At 41.1% G+C, this 17,452-nt stretch overlaps 1 protein-coding gene across 4 annotated transcripts; it reads right to left on the bottom strand.

The window, feature by feature from the left end:
- Positions 1-3,810: 3,810 nt before the first annotated feature.
- Positions 3,811-17,052, bottom strand: tmem192 (transmembrane protein 192). 4 transcript variants are annotated; one of them, XM_008292996.1, is made up of 6 exons: positions 16,933-17,052; positions 15,584-15,739; positions 14,314-14,575; positions 13,843-13,965; positions 6,371-6,476; positions 3,811-4,531 (listed from the first exon to the last, which is right to left on the bottom strand). In XM_008292996.1, exons 1-6 carry the CDS (start codon positions 16,960-16,962, stop codon positions 4,417-4,419), a joined length of 792 nt encoding a protein of 263 aa, XP_008291218.1. In that variant the 5' UTR covers positions 16,963-17,052; the 3' UTR covers positions 3,811-4,416. The 4 variants fall into 4 exon arrangements, with proteins under 4 accessions (XP_008291218.1, XP_008291219.1, XP_008291220.1 ...); XM_008292997.1 differs by having other exon boundaries at positions 15,584-15,736; XM_008292998.1 differs by lacking the exon at positions 16,933-17,052 and adding an exon at positions 16,706-16,785.
- Positions 17,053-17,452: the final 400 nt, after the last annotated feature.

Below are 17,452 nucleotides of genomic sequence, written 5' to 3'. Positions count from 1 at the left end.
TGTGTGTGTGTGTGTGTGTGTGTGTGTCTGGGGGGTGAGTTGGGGGCCGTGGTGGGAGCTACACCCCCCCTCCCTCTGAAAGCCTGTATAAAGGAGGTGGGGGGAGAAGCACCTTTGTCACTTTGCTCCCAGAAACAGAGACAATCACACTCTCACTGGACACACTGTGGACATCCTCAGAAAAGAGTGCATGAAGGATTCTGAGCCTTTTGGACTGAAAACAGACAAGAAGAAGAAGAAGCAGGAGGTGAAGAGACCTGAAGCTCACTGAGCATCATCATCATCATCATCATCAGTGCGGCCTGGACCTGAGCTACAGCGTCTCTGCAGACTTCAAGAAAGTTCTTCGGGCTCCCCAGTAGCTCACAGCTGTGCAGCCATGAGGATCTTCAACCTGCTCTACCTGCTGCTGCTGCTGCTGGCAGCCATGGCAGCACCGATCTCCTCCGCCAGGCCAGGTAAGCCCCCAAAACTTCAGCGTTCAGCAACTCTCACAACTCAACCAGGGTCTCTGGTAAAATAAAGATTAAACTATATGATTAACATTGAACTAAGCCAAAAAGGGCCAGAAAAAGTGCACTGCAGCTGTGTAAAACTGCTAACTGAGCATTTATTTACATATACGTATTTATTTTGTAGCATTGTGGCTAAAGAATATGTGTTATCCGGCCCTTTTAGTAAACCTACAGTCTCACTATAAATGAGTAAACCCCCCACCCCTCCCCCTAGAAGACAAATAGAGTTTTGGTTGTTCCTGCACTGTAAAAAGAAATGTTTCTAACAGGTTTTTAAAATGATTTCCCCCATTTTATTACAGATAATGTCTAGTAAAAAGAGTTAACCACAAAAAACTAAATTAGGTCCATATCAAAAATCCCTTTTTTTTTTTTTTAAATGGTCATTTGTTGTTTGACCATAAAATTACACTCATTTTACTGTATTTAAATCAGCAACATGTATCACTGTATTGCAAATATTTGCCAATATTTTAAAGAAAAATGTTTATATTGAGGATTGAAAAAATGGTAAATAAATGTTTGGATTGCTATTTTACTGTTTTCTGTGTTTTGCTAAGGTACAGATAATAGATTTTTTTTTTTTTAAATGTATTAATTTACATGTTAAATGAAAAAAAGAAGACAATAGGCCAAAATGTCCACACCAAAATCTGTATTTTTAATTCTTGTACCATGTGACCACAAAATTATGCTGTTGTACTGTTTTTAAATTGGGGGGAAAAATAAAAAAATAAAAAGAAGAAGAAATAGAAGGAGGAGGATCAAAAAAACGTTTACAGATGTTTGCCAGTTGGTTTTTATGCAGTTTGTGAACTTTACAATTTCCCACTGTTTTTATTCTTTCTGGCACTTTTTTTTTTTTTAACCGTTTTTTCTTTTTTTTTTCCTGAATTTTTTTTCTTTTCTTTTCTTTTCTTTTTCTTTTTCTTTCTTTCTTTTCTTTTTTTTTTTTTTTTTTACAACAGGTGGCTTTATTTTTTTTTTTTTTTTTATTTTTTTTTTGCGGTTACTTTGCGGTTATCTGCAGCCCAAACAGCTGTTGTTAAAGGGGGAGGCTTTGGTGCTTGGGGACGTGATGATCGGTTCACGCGGTGATGGAGAGGAGAGAGAGGATGGAGGGAGGAGGAGGGGGGAAGAGGAGAGGGAGGAAGAGGAGAGGGAGGAGGGACGGCAGCGGAGCGCCGCCGGGGATCGCACAGCGGCCCCAGTCGGAGGCTTTGTCCCCGGCTGGAAGGCGCTCTAGCGCGCTTTTGTTAATCGCGGTGTTAAAACGCCATGCAAATAGTGAGCTTTATTAACATGACATGGAGTAGCAGTGCCAAGTGTAAAGAGACCTACCTTCAGGCGTGGGGAGCTGCTTCTCTCGGAGGGGAGGAGGAGGAGGAGGGAGTCATAAAGTCATCTGGCACTTTATCTCTTCCTGGGTTTGGCTGGCGGCCTGTGAACCAAAGTGGATTTATTAGGGACATTTAAAAGTAATCATGTGTTAGGTCTGTATGTCCTGCTCTGCCCCAGCTGTTTGGAAATGGCTCCTAATAATAAAAACAGATATGGAAGCTGTCAGAGGAGGTTAGGCTGAGCCATGATGGGGTTTGTCAGCTTCTAAATAAACTTCTGGAGGAGATACTTTTGCCCTTTTTTTTTGGTGCCTCTGTAAAGCCTCTCCTCCATTTGGGATCAATTAGGCCTGTCAGGTGATCTGCAGAGTGCACCTGCACACATAAATCTTGCTTAAAAGGACTTTTAAACCAACATTAACAAGCAGTTCATTTCCCTGAAAGCAGCCCGGCTTAACTGACTTATAATATATGCACTCTGTTGATCCAGTGGTTCCACCTAACAACCAGAACGTGTCTTTATTTCAGATTTTTTGAACCTGAGGAGAAAATACCACAAACACCACTGCCTGTACAGACGCTGCCTGCCCCTGCACTCCAGAGTACCCTTCCCCTGAGGTAAGACGTGCGCACTCATACATGTGTTTCTGCGTAACAGGAGGGTTATGAGCCGAGCCGGGCCAAACCGGGTCACAGAGCAGGCAGGTGGCAGTTAAGATGGTGGCTGTGATTAGTGGCAGAGGTGAGTGTTGAGGCAGGCGAACAAGGGTGCACAGGGGGGAAACTCTGGCACATAAATCTCACTAACGGTGAACAGGGAGGCTTTAGTGCCATGAGGAGTGTTTGGACAGGGAGGTGGAGGGGGGCTGCAGGTGACTCCTGTTCCTCAAAGCAGTTTAATTGTTTCTGAGCAGGACGTTAAACGCTGTTTTTCTGTTACAGGTCAGTGCAGCACGGCTATGAGGGTGACCTAAGGAGAGAAGTGCGTGGCATCGTGAATGGATCCCAGCAGCAAAGACACAGGATGGAAAGAAAAATATGGGACACCTCGAAAATGCCAACCAAAGACTGTCATGTATATGCAGCTGCTCCGACACATCCTGCATACAAGTATCTGCTCGGTCAGATCCAGCTGAAGGTTGTGGGTGACCGCCTCTGCATTCAAAACAAAATACAAACCGTGAAATGTTACAGCGGCCCAGCGGTCATAGATCAATTGCTTGGCCAGCTGCAAGCACCTTCTCACCTTCTTCTAATTTCAAGAAAAAAAGGAAGCGACATTTATCTTCAAATATGTTTAATATTCCATCTAATAGCTACGAACCAAAGAGCTGGAAATGTTTTCATAGTGTTCCTATAAAGTGTTGATAATGCTTGTATGCACTTCAAATGTTTGAGTTACATTGTAAACTTTTTAATAAAACATGTATAAATGTGCAGTTTGGGTTTTTTTGAGATTGTGTTTGTGGTAAAATGAGAGGCAACTCAAGAGCCCAGTTTTGAGCCAGACTTTATTGAAATTTGTAGTATTTTTAGTAAGAAACAATTAAAAAAAAAACTTCCCTCAGACCAAACAGGGACCCTGATACCTGCAGGCCTCCTGTTCACTCCGGCCTCTCGGTTGAACCACATGGGAAAGGAGTCGTAAAAGCCAAGCTCCCCGCGGAGTTACGGACGCCCGAGCATAAAGGAATCACAATGGGGGGACAAACGCCAGGGGCTCAAATGACGATATCGATGTTTCGTTAACGTAGACTCCCGCGACTGTTGAAATTTAACACGGAGAAGGTGAGGCGGGAAGAAAACATTCACACCAGCTAACGTTGACATTGCGCTGTTTCCATTGTGTGAGCTCCTTCCTTTAGCTCCTCCAGCACATTATACAAGACAAACCCGCCCTTTGTTTGGGTATTTTGACAACTCATCCTCCAAACCTTACTTAAATAAACCAAACATAAGAATAGCAAAGATTTATTGGAATCACAAATACACAAACTCATTATTGGAACGTTGATAAATCATTGACACAAACGCATTCTCACAGATAAAATTGCATTTAACAAACTTTGTACAGCATTTTTCTCTTTTTGTTTAACCTCTCTTCTTTCTTGTTTGACCCGGATACGTGATAAACCTCTCCCTCCTTAGTGCACATGATCTCTAAAACAATTTTACTGTTCTGTGTCTCTCGCAGTAACAAAAGCGGCAGCAAACGTGGGTCACCGAGGGTCGTAACCCAGTGATAAAAACCCCTCACCTCTGATCTGTGACCCATGACTCCTCCTCTCCGCCTCCCACTTTGCTTTTTTAACTGCCCTCTGCTCTCGGTTCACCTCCTCCTGCCTTATCTGTCCATCTCCGGTGAGGAAGCCTCACAGAGGAGCCCTCCCGTCTCAGCCTGTGCGTACAGGTGCATTCGCTTATTTGAGTCTCTCATCCAGTGTTTCTTACAGTGTCGGTCCTCTCTTTTAAAGGCGCAGATTTTTCACTCGGAGCGGTAAAATGTTCAGGCTCCAGGGTGTCGTCGGCTGGTTCTCGGGGAGGAGGAGGCCTGACGGTGGTTAGTGCTCAGCGGCCAGGTTGAGCAGCCTCTTGCTCAGTAAGGTGTTGTGCTGCTTCAGGTATTCTATCAGGTCGGCCTGCTTCTCCACCACCTCCTCCAGGCTGGAGCCTCCTCTGTGACACAAATAACAGCACATAAGCATTTTAACATTTGGAATCTGTAACACTACTGGCTGAGAGTAACTTAAAGACACTCTGCAATGAAAATCAAGTTTTCACCTTCTTAGCTTGTCTATACTGTGTTTTTTATATGCTGGATGACACACCGTGAGCTGAGTAGGTAGTCGACACAATGGCGGAGGATTTCCACCTTAAACTGCAGATTGCGACGGAGAATCTCTAAAACATAGACTTCCTGGGTTTCATATATAACCAACTTAAGAAACCAATCCTGTCAACTTGCAAGGCGGGACCTTCTGTATCATCACTCTTGGTCTTCAGCATGAACATGTGGCAGAATTATTCCAGTATTACAACCTGCCATTGTGTCGAGTAGCTTCAAAAGTTTAAAAAGCCAGAGGTGAGCCGATGTGCTCGAGTTGCAGCGAGTGGGGGATATAGTAATCCCACATACACCGTCATACTCTGGTCGTGAATCAAATACTTCAAAATCAAAATCAGGTTTTCCCATGAAAATAATCCCTTCCTGCCTTAAAGTTTAGAACGTACAGACCTACAAAGTCTCTTTTTCCAGGCAGTGTTCTGCTGCCGGAGCAGCTCAAAAACATCAGCTCCTCTACAGTCCTGTTTAAACTACTCTACACTACGTAACGGCAAATTGTAATGTTGGAGTAATTCAGCCATACACGTTTAAACCAGAAATCTATTCTGAAGAACAATGATACAGAAAGTCCCACACTGCAAGTTGACAGGATTGGTTCCTTAAGTTTGTCAAATATGAATCCTCAGAAGTCTGAATCTGTGTTTTGGAGACTGTCATCATTACACTGCAGTTTGAAGGTAAAAATGCTCAGCTATTATGCCAACTGCTTATTTCACTCTTCAAAATAAGACCCAACAATCACACTTGCGTGGAGGTCTTTACAAAAAACAGCAGTTCCTTCAAACATTGCATATAGCCAATCTTTGGTTAACTAAGTGCTTTTGTTGCCTCCAAACATAGCCGTCCGTTACATCATAATGGCTACATTCAAACATGACAGCACCATTGTGAGCAGAACTACAATATTTGGTGCTGCTAAACAAGAGGGAGCTGTGATGCATCTGAAGTACAGTGGCATAAAGACATCTAAATTCTGTCTCACAGGATGCAACAGTGAGGGATTTCTAAATTGTATTTTCGCAGTGTACAGCGCACGAAGGTTGTCGACCTCACTTCTCACCACCGAATCCCCCGACAGATTGCCGTCAGTCGCACCTTTAATTGAATGTAGCTATATGTGGGATTTTGCTGCCTTTTTCTACAGCTCAGCAGTGTCGGGTTTATGCTGCGCGTATTAAACCTTTTGCTGGATGTCAGCACAGTGTTTCTGTTGTGTTCTGACACGTTCCCCCCCCCCCCATCAGTCCCACATCACTGAACGCTCAGTGTTATAAGTGGCTCATTTCAAGTAATTAATGGTTTACTGAGCTGACTTTTTTTGGTGCATTAGAGAGAATAATTAAAAGTAAAGTCACTGATTCTAATGTAATACACTTTTTGTCAAAGCCGGTGAATATCCTCGCACGGTCTGCTAGCTGTCTGTTGTGTGTGTGTGTGTGTGTGTGTGTGTGTGTGTGGATCAGCTAAAGCCCAACAATCTTCCTCCAGAGTTACAGACTCCACTTTTAAATGGCAAATGTAAAACAGTCCTCTCAGGAAGTGAGATCTTAACCGACACTTGTCTCTTTAGTTACTTCACTTCATGCTGCAGAAGCCCTTATGTCAAAGTGACGTCATTCAGTTCAGAGGCAACATAAATCTGACACTTGTTCACACGTGCTTTTGCCTACCTGAAGCCGGTCTCGGTCGGTTGGCTCGAGACGCTGTAGGTGTGTGAAATCTCTTCCTGGCTCACATCTGGTGCAGCTCGCTCTCCGTTGAACTGCATCACCTTGACTAGAAACACAAACAGACACATCTTCCGTTAGTTCTCTGACAGAATCATCAAAGTTTCAGGTTGTCGGCTGCACGTAAAGACCCGCAGACATTATCGAGCTTTCTACCGATGTTAATCACTCAGGTGAGAAACTGCACACATTTGCTTTTTTTATTGTTTTCCATCCCTCTCCCTCTCCTAAACACACACAGGCTGTTATATCCTGCACTTAGCCCTTATGGGCTGCCATATCCTGCACTCAAACCTCTAATTCTCACACCCTAAACATACACCTTTACACATGGGGTGGAGCTAGCAGTGAGGTGTGGCCGCGGTGGGCACGGCGAGCAGTTACAGCGGCCACAGTTTGGAGCTGCTGGACCAGAGATAAGGCCACGGTGTGTGGACGCCGGGCGAGTGTGTGAGGAAGGGCAGCAGGGAGGAGCTGGCCGAGTATTGATAAGACTGGAGTGTCATTAGCCAGAGGAAATTGTCAGGGAGGTTCTAAAGAGCGCTATCTTTACTTTGCTACAGTGCAGCATCTCAGCATCCACACTCACACACAGTCCATAGAAATACTGCACATTCCTGCATAATGAGGCCGTAAATCTGAGTGTGTGTGTGTGTGTGTGTGTGTGTGTGTGCGTGTGTGTAAATAAAGCAACAGCAAGCAAGTATGTGTGAGAGAGAGACATTCCTGAAAGACAGAAATCAAGTGGCGAAGAGAAGAACAGAAGGTAAAAAGACAAAAAGGGATGAGGAGCCTTTGTTTGCAGGCTGTTAGTTGTAGAAGATGATGAAGCAGAGCAGCAAGTTACTGTCAAATCTTTACAATTAATGCCAACATGGTAAGACACAACAATTCCCAGCTTTTTATACTTCAAATGTCTTACTTTTAATGGTGCAGAGATTACAGAAGATATCTTAGAATTTCTTGTATTGAGCATTTTTGAACATTTATTTTCAGACCAGTTTTCTCCAGTAATTTGACTTTTAAAGAAACAAACACTGCATTAAAAAAATGACATTTGAAAATACTGTATTAGCAAAATAAATAAATAAATTCGAGAGTCACAATTAGACATTCACAATTTATAACACGTGTTCCTTTTGTACCTTGAACAAAAAAACAAAACAAAAAGGGAAAAGAAGTAGGAATGAATTAATATATGAAGCTGTCTCAAGCAATATTTTATGCATCTGTGACTCAGTGGATTAGGAAAGTTTGCTATAAAGTTACTGTAATTACATCCTTGAACAACAATACATTTCTAAATATTGTTAAAACTTTGACTTTTATTTTTCTTTTTTGTAGCAGGAATGCCGATATTCAAAAGCTTCTGGCAAATTTTTATTATAGCTGCGAGCAACTAAGTATATCAATAACTTGTATAACTTACATTGCTTTATGTATTTTTTTTTAGATATTCAGCAGTAACTATCACAACAAAGACTTCCACAAAATAATGCCCTTTAGCTCTACTATGTGACGATTAGAACTTAGTGTTTCTCTTTCATATAACTTGTTTATTTCTAATTATGTTGATAGACCTGGTTATGTAGAATATTACATCAGATGTCTGGGTTAATAAAAGCCTGTGTATGTTTGACTGGACTTCTCTGTTTCTGCCATTGTTTGTTCTTGGTATGTCTACTGTTTTAATTAATTGAAAATCCCAACAGTAATTTGCAAGATCAACTTCTCAACATAAGTTACTGTAAGTAAGGTTACTCTGGTGTCAACAATAATTCCACCAAGTCAGCGGTGCAGGTATATGCAACACACTGAATGCTGCTTGTTATAACTGTGTACATGTGATCAGTGAGAAGGTTTTGTAAGTCTGTGGAGTTGAGTGTAATATAGCAGAGATAAAAGCAGATAGACACACCAGGATGGATGGCTGGATAGATGGACGGATGGATGTAAGGAGAGGGGAGCAGTGTAAAGGAAGCGACACATTTCACACGTTGCTGTTAGAGACTCTCACGCGGCTGCACAGACACAGCTCAGACCAGGTCTGCTCACATCTGAGAGGCTTCAATCACTCATCCAGAAGTGCACATTTCCAGGTGATAACAGCAGAGCTGCAGAGGTGCTAACAGTTAATGGGATCACATATAGGGCTCAACAACTTTCCACTGCTTGCACTGCAATCAAAGAACTGGAAGGAAATTGACCCCAGCAAGCACAGAGACCGATACTTGGTTCTGAATAGGCCACCGATAGACGAAGGAGAACAGCTTGCTGAGTGACCTTTTAGGTGCAATTTCCGCTATGAAAGGATTGTAAAGTAGTATGCAAGTCTACAGTCTAGTGGAAAAATAAAGCCTGCTCATCAAACTGTGGAAGTGGGAAAAGGTTTGAGAGCTTGGGTCAAGGAGAAGATTGAGCTCAGACTTAACAGCAATGTGTAAAAGAAAGCAAAACATTTAGAAAACAAGTATACAGACTTTAAAAGGTCCTTATTGTAAGTAATGAATATACAGTATCGTCTGCACCTCAAAATTCTCTGTGGATGCAAAGCTAAGAAAATCACAAACAGGTACGGTTTAAGTATTTTGTACACTTTCAGGCTGCAGAAAAAAAACAACTTTCAGATAACTTGTTTTTGGCTTTGTTTCATATTTGATACCACAACATGTATCTTTGGTATTATTCGATTTTATTTCCATTTTTCTACAATAGCTGTGGCAAGGTGGTTGCAGGTTCCTAACCATAGTTTCACAAAGTCAGTGAACTTACAGTTATTGCTTAGTTTTAGCGCATAAGTCAGTAGCGTATTTTCCTTGGGAGCAAGTTTTCCAAGTCCCCATTCCCACTAATACGATGATCTCTGTCCAGACAAGAGTTTCAGCTCAGTTTCAGAAAATTCTGAAATAATCTCAGTGCATACTAAAGCATCTAAATGCCTATCACATGACCATTCATGTGCACTCGGCACGCAATTACCAGTATAAACACCAAGGAGGGGGTTGGTTGCTTCTGTGTTGAGAAAGGTACAGAAGAAGAACTGCAATGACTAAAAGTAAGACCACAGATTTCTTTAACTGCGCAACATCTGCTGGCATAGACAACACAGTCAGTAATGATGTTGAATTAACCACTGCTAGTCAAGGCTGATGGAAAAAAAGTCACGCAATAGGACTGTGATAAATCAGGGAACAACACATAATGATAGTTCAAACCCAGTTAGATAGTGAGTATGGGTGTCATTGTTTCCATAAGTCTGTGTTTTCCACCAATCTAAAATAGTGTCTGCAATGTTGCCAGAAGTCTGCTTAATGGCTCCTAAAAAGCTGGAGTCATGTGGAAACTAACCGCAAACGTTGCAATCACAGGTATGTAATATAAAATGAAAATATCGTGTGGATGCAGTCAAGGGTAATCACAAATAACGAAAACAAATCTGAAAATGGGAAACCACGTCGTTGCTAGCGCTGTGTTCTTAGTGTTTCTTTCATGCTGCATCAGAAGTAAAGGTAAATGACACTAGCTATTTTTTCACTCTTCGGTGTGAAAATAACACAACAGCAGCAGCAGCAGAAGCAATTTTTAATGCAAGCTAACCGCCCAAGATGTTCAGATTTATCATTCTGGTGTAGTTATATGTATTGACTATAGATTCAATAAATACATTTATATAATGTCCTATCAGCCACCTGTATGTATGCTGCTACAAAACTGTCTTATTAAAATACTGTTACTATTTACAGATGTCATGTCTAAATAAATGGAGTGAGCGCTTGCTCTCAATGGTAATTATTCATATATTAATATTAAGATACTGCTGTGATACTTGCGATATTCCCCTTCCACTCAGTGACTGCAACAATGGGCATGAAGAAAGTGTAAATGACGACAACAACGTATTTATGATCAGCAATATGGTTTAAATCTTCAAACGTGAAATCAGCATTTCTTTAAACTTCGCCCCGTCTTACAGTAGATGGTGTGTGTGTGTGTGTGTGTGTGTGTGTGTGTGTTAACCCTGTGCCCTGCAGTGCTTACACTAAGTTCTGGTCAGCCAGAAAAGAGAGATGTATTCTAGGTTTAGCCTTTGAAGGCCGCGGCACGGCTTTGATGTGCATGGAGGTCTATAGGGGAGAGTGTATTCATGTTAAAATGAGAAAGGCAGAAACATACAGAAAACCTCAAAGACACACAGACACACACACACGCACTCACAATCGGCACGCACTTCAAAGAAGAGCTGAACGAGGCCTTCCTGTATGGACTTCATAGCTGCAGGCTTTATATCTCTGCCTCTTGTGTCTCCTCTAAAAAGAGACTTTTCATTTTGTTTCCCTGATCTCACTTATGTCACCTTTACTCCGCATCGATCAAAGTGTGTGTGCTTGTGCTTGGTTTGCGCTGCGAGGCGTCGCTCGGTTTGTGTCGTGCCTGACTGCACTGATCTGAGCAGGAATGCGACGGGCGAACAGTGATACCCCCGTCGCCGCCTGGATCACCGGCACTGTAAACACAGGGACAATGTGTGTGTCTCCCTGGCGGAGGGGGCCGAGGGCTACCCCTTGGCTAGGCTAAATCCTAAAGCGTCTTATCTTCTCCGCTTGGCTCACTGGTATCTCGATCTGACATCTGTGCCCCTCAGCAGCCAAACACACCTTTAATATGGATTTCCTTTCAGTGAAGATTCTGCAATATCAATATCCTCTGATTGGGCATCTTTAACAGCAGCTTTCCTTTACGCACCGACAGGAAGATTCGTGTGTTGGCCTCTACCAAATGTTTGTTCTTTACCGTTGATCAATGTAAAAATATGTCATGACTTTTTTTTTTAATGTTGAACAACTGTTGTCCAAAATTAAAAACAAAAACAAACAAAGAGTCAAGTTTGTCACACATTTTGTTGCTTGGAGGGTTAAGTTTCCAACTATGAAACACTTTGCCTCTTAGATTGCCCCAAAACATATTCACTGATGTTAAAGTGGACAGAGCTTAACCCTCTAAACCCCAAAACCCGCCAGTGGTTTTAAAAGGCAGGTTATCTTCTGAAAATAGATTGAAAATTGCACAGTTTGTCAAAGAAACAGACAAACAGCAAGAGGAAAAAATAAACAAAGACGGAAGGATTTGTCAGATTTTGAACTTTCCTATTGTCTTTGAATTAGTCTGTATCTGTGACGCACTATTCCCTGAGAAATCATCCAAATCCAATTTCATCAAATTTACTTTATTGTACATGTCTCACTTAAAAGTTCTCCAACAATAAAATGTTGGCTCACAGTCAGGTGATACAATTCAGGGTGTTGTTTTTCTTTGTCTGAACTGTAGGCTTTGTTTACACAGAGCCAATAGGAGACATGGATGAAAGCAAAAAACAAACAAAAACTCAGTAGCTCATTTCGATTGTATGTAGGGCCACCATTTTTTACACGTGGGAAACATCTGTCTGTGGGCACAGCAAAGGCCATAGATACATATAATAAAGGCTAGATGTATTAAGGCGGCGTTCGAACGGGCTCACCCTTCGGCCATCTTGCCAAGGGGAAGCTCTCTGGCGGAACCCGTGGTACGTGAAGGAAGGTGAGTGATGTGCACAAACGTAAATACTCTTATCTCGCTGAAATCTTGACAGATTTACAAATGGTTTGGTTTCTTACAAACGTTATTAACGTGGCTACAATTCAAATTACACAAAAAAAATATAAAATAATTAAAATACTAATTGTTGCTGGCCTTGAAAGTGTAACATAATTATCCATAAGTGCAGTGTTATAACTACACTGCTGACATTTATAACAAAACCAAACCATTTGAAAATCGGTAGAAAATTGAGCAAGTTATGGTTACTTAAAAAGTACATGCACCACCACAACACAATGTTGTGGGTGAGTGAGCGTACCGTGTCAAAATGGCCGCCAGTGTGGCCGTGCGATTCCATTGTCACAGCGCGGACAAGACATCTAGCCTTTATTATATATATATCTATGGCAAATGCTGTACATGATGACTGAAGGGTTTTTTTCAATTTTGGGGGGTGAAATAAATAAGTAAAAACATCAATCATCAAAAGGATCCATTATTTATCAAACATACAAAGAAAAGATAAATAATATAAATAAATCTGAGTCAAAAAAAGGTATGTTCTGCCAAAACCCTTCAAACACAGCGGCGACTTCTAATTTGTCCGACCCCAACGGATGATGACACAGTCTGACTGGCTGCTCACATTATCCCTAATGCTATGACTTCAACTGTAAAATAAGAAAGGGGCTACAATATAGATTTTATACCACGAGCAACCTTACAAAACAATGATTTTTGTCCTGATAACCCATGTCATTTTCAACTACGCAGTGCAACCACTGGATCAAAGTGTATGAACTTAAGCTAAATGTAACTTCTCGAGCTCCGAGCAACAGAGACAACAGGGACTGCATACACAGATGGACATGAGCATCACCCACCAAAGTTTGCATGGTGTTTGTATCAGAAGTCAAGAATCAGCAGAGAGAGGGAGACGCAGGAATGGGTGGACAGAGAGCTGAAAGGTTGATTGTCATGCTGTCGAGTCTGAAAAGGGCAGGGCAGGGTTTGTGATGCAAATGCTTCTCAGATAGAGAGTGGGGGTAGAGTGTGTGTTTGTGTGTAATGTAATCTACAGGGTGTGTCTCTCCATATAAAACAGCTGATATTACACCCACAAGAAGCCTGAATGAGCACCAGTGAGGCTGCAACAATGGAACAAAAACATAGTCAGCTGATAAACTACTACATGTAAATTGACTAGAACAAAGTTCATCACATGTGCACGAGCTTCAGTTTTGCTCAAACCTCTTTCATCTGTTAAAGGCATGAAGAGAATGAAGTCAACACAGACTTCATTAGCGTAGGTTTGCCGCATGGCTGCCTTTTAGCAAACAGTTATTAATTAGGAGAAATACTCCTTCTTTAAAATGCAGATGCAGAAATCAATGTCTTCATTCCTTACTGAGAAAAAACGATGCATTCACTGCTACGTTTTAACTGCTGATATATTTCTATTGCTGCTCAGTAAAGCTAGGTTTCCACTGAGTACGTAGGGTATTTTTCTGAGGGCCTGCATCTTTTTTCAGTTGTTTCCAATGAGGAGTGTAAGCAGCTGCCAAGAGAAAAGCATCCAGGTTTTTTTCCCCAGAGCATTTTGACTTTTTCGTGCAGCTGCTCCAAGAGCATATAGTTTAAAATCACTGAACTTTTCAAAAAGGTTGTCATCACTGTTGCTTCTCAACCAATCTTACGAAAATTCAGAACTATAAAAAATTCCTTAATTATGGTTTTAAACGTCCTGGAGGTCTGCAGTCTTACAAAAGAATCAATCTTCCATCCCAGTGTGAGACAGTCTCACTCATCATAAAACGGGATAACTGAGATCAGTTTACCTGTGTAATAGATAAGGGATGGCACCGTCACCAGGAGCTCCAACCCCAGAACGCTGAGCATCATGTAGGTGTGAACAGTCTGAGATAATCTTGCAGCCAGAAGAGCCAGCAGCGCAACACTTCCTAGTCACACACAGAAATACAAAAACATGTTGATGCTTTGGCTCTGCTGCCACCTTGTGGACGACACTGACCTGCACTTGAGTCGTAACTTGATTTGTAGGACCCTGACAGCACAGGATAGGCTAGTTACTTTAACGATCCTTTCACAGGAAATTACTTGTTACAGCAGCTACACTAAAAGAAAAACACAGACAACCACACAAGACACCCAACACTGAAGGCACACATAAAATCTAAAACAAAATAGACAATATAAAATAAAAACAAGATAAATCAATAAGTACCAAGTGTGAAAAATTAGACTGTGCAAAAGATGGATTTAAAAAAAAAACATGTGTGCAGTTGTACCTGTAGAGTGAATGGTGAGCGGCAGGTATCTCAGGTCCTGTGTCTGTCTGTAGAATCGCAGGTATCCTCTGCTCCGGACTCGATTGTGGTGGCGGCGTACACAGACAGTGAACAGCACCACCAGCGCCCACAGAGCCACCTTTGCAAACACGATGACGCTGTCGCCTTTCACGTTGCCCAGAATTTTCATACACACATCCTCTTGGCCAAATTTCAACACACACAGCACTCCCAGGCATATGGACAACACAACGTACAAAACCTTAAAAGAGGAAGAAAGCAGAGGAAGTGAGACAGATGTAACCAGTGACTTAAGCACAGACCAACACTTGACTATTACAGGAGTCAGAAAATACAAAGGTTCCTGTGAATTAGCAGGTTAACAGGACAGACGAGACAAATGCATCTACATCTGCTCCATAAGTCAGATAATCCTAACAGGGACTGTCATGACACCACATTGGCTTGTTGTTTCACCTGTTTATTCTTAGAAAATAAAAAAAACAGCCGCAGTCTTGCTCACCAGAGCAATAGAGACTATTGTTTTTCTCACCAATTCAGATGACACTTCTTTTGGTTTTACTTTTAATTTTAGATTTTTATATGAACCTATGATTCCAGATCCATCATTCCACATCAAGAGGTTATTGTTTTTGTGTATTTCCATATATGTATATCTGTTTGCATGCAGGCTATGCGATGTACTGTACGTGTCTCCTCGGTTTTTAGAGACTCTTGTGACAGTTCAGGTGTGAGTGAGAGGGAGACGTTTGTGTTTTTACCATGATTTATATGAAAGAGGACTTCCTGCCACAGTTTGACAAAAAGAAACTAAGCACAGCTCACTCCATGCTGTGTTGTTACCTTATAATTTTTTCTTTTTTGTGAGAAAGTTGACACCTTTAAGTATTTTGTTTTGTCCAGTCAGCAGGCCAAAGCCCAAAGATATTTAGTTCACAATGATAAAAACCTGACGAAAGTAGCAATTTCTTACACTGGAGAAGCTGGAACAAGCAAATGTCTGACATTTATCTTTAAAAACTCGTTCAGGAATTCATTCTCTAATTAATCAATTAAACGCGTCACCATTCAAGATATTTGTGGCAGTGCTACAATACAATACAATAACAAGAACTGGTATCATGATATCAAATTATAATAAGAATAATCACCATTAGTCAGTTTAAATTGTGTTTTTAGCAGTTTTTCTTTAAATTCAGTTGTTCTTTCTATAAACACAGCATGTGTGTGTAAACGTTGTGTATCATACATGTAGTACGGACAGCAAGCCGGCATGGAAATGTGTTGGCACAGGCTGAAACTCTCTCCTGATGGCAGAGTGGAGGGCATCAGCAGAAATCAGCGGCCCATCCACCAAAGAGTCTTCCTCCATGCTCCGAGTCATATCTATCGAGGGGCCTGCCTGCTGAAATGAACACATAATTGTAGTATTACGTCTGTCAATAAATCTTATTCATATAAGTTAATTTAGGGTAAGGTATGCGTGACCCCCCTCCCCCCTTTATTGCGACCTGTTTTAACATACCTGTCTAGTGTTTTTGTAATAATACATTTTCTTGAAGGGAAGAATAAAGTTTTACATCATCTCACATATTATACAGTCCCCTCACATACAGATGCAGTCATACAGAAATACAGCTTTGGAAATGATTATTAGACGACTGCAAGCACTGTTTACTGCCTCCTACTTCCTGATTCTTGGTGGAGCCATTCTGCATTGTCTTCTTCAGCTGTTTTGCTGATTTAACGCTGGTAATCAAAGGCTCTCTCACTGTATCCCTGTTTGTTAAAGCACCAAGATGGCTGAATTTAGAACATTGTTGCGAGATAATTTAGTATGGATTATCTGTTCAATGTACATTTACAGCTTATGCTGAATAATCATGACTCAAAAAAGGTAATCTAGTAAAAATTTATAATTTATTTGTCTCAATTACTCAATTTCACTACTTACTTTATTGTACATAATAAATTGTTATGAGACTTTTTCCATGTCTTTTAGCACATGCAGCAATTTAATAACAATCATAACATACAAACAAAACTACAGGTGTTGAAGGCCTTCAGTGTAGGCTTGGTGAAATGAGCAATAGATGGTCGAATAATTATTTCTAAAACTCTATATCTTAAAACTTGGCGTGTATTTCAGACCAAAGCATAATGTGTCACCACATTTCAGGGATGACTAATGAGACACACCATAAATAAAAACAAGGAACCGACTGAAATAGATTTATGGACAAAGCAGAGCAAAACAGTCGGTGTCTGTTAGATAGCCATGTATGCTAATGAGCTGAAAAACAAACATTTAACAAACAGCCGAGATTACTTTGAACACATAAAACAGCCGAAAAACTACGACATAACTGACCACAAGCGGAGGTCACAGTCCACGGTAGCGCTGTGTAAGGCTAGCATGCGGCTAATCTGATCATTTGTCAAAGATAACTTGCTGCATGACACGAGCAGACTCCTAATCAGCGTCACATCTTGATGTTTTTAGCTCCAGCTAGCTCCCAGGCTAACAGCTAGACAGCGTCAATGGAACAAAGCGCCGCTGAGGCAGCAGCCAGTTGGCGATAAATGACAGGTACATACTGCATAAAGCGACGGTCCTTTCGAGTCCATCTGCCTCGATGTTTGCCGTTTTTAAAAAGCAGGTGAAACAACAAAAAACAACATCAGCTTACATTCTCTCTGTAGCAGCTCGCAGGTGAACTTCCGGTTCCACCCTCTTTCTGACGCCGTCCGCCGCTGAACTGTGGTTCCTACCTCCAAAGGACCTGGAGTCAAATAAAGAACTATATATAGTGTAAAACTAAAACTGATGCTAAAATTGACTGTAAAAGTGTCATAACGTAGTTTGATCACAAATTTCAAATTCACAAATGTAGATTGGCAAATGTAAAACCAAATTTAGTTAAATTATCTATTGACTTTGAAGAACATATCAAAACACTAAATAATATAGAAACAAAAAAAGCAATAAAACTGTTAAAGTTTTTTTTTTAACTGTTCCAAAAAGAACAATGACGCCCATCCTATTGTCCCCTTTGTGTGTGTGTGTTTTAAATAAGATAGAATTTAAAATTGTCAAAATACATTTATCATTATGAGC

The sequence above is a fragment of the Stegastes partitus genome, unplaced genomic scaffold (assembly GCF_000690725.1).
Source record: "Stegastes partitus isolate 25-593 unplaced genomic scaffold, Stegastes_partitus-1.0.2 Scaffold850, whole genome shotgun sequence".
Classification (NCBI taxonomy): domain Eukaryota; kingdom Metazoa; phylum Chordata; class Actinopteri; family Pomacentridae; genus Stegastes; species Stegastes partitus.
Note: the sequence above shows the minus strand (reverse complement) of the source record. Positions and strands in the feature narration are given on the sequence as shown.

Coding starts and splice junctions, on each gene's coding strand:
- tmem192 (XM_008292996.1), bottom strand. CDS start 16,962: ATGGACTCGAAAGGACCGTCGCTTTATGCA. Junction 15,740..16,932: donor AAGGACCGTCGCTTTATGCA/GTATGTACCTGT, acceptor TGTTCATTTCAG/CAGGCAGGCCCCTCGATAGA. Junction 14,576..15,583: donor GCTTGCTGTCCGTACTACAT/GTATGATACACA, acceptor TCCTCTTTTAAG/GTTTTGTACGTTGTGTTGTC.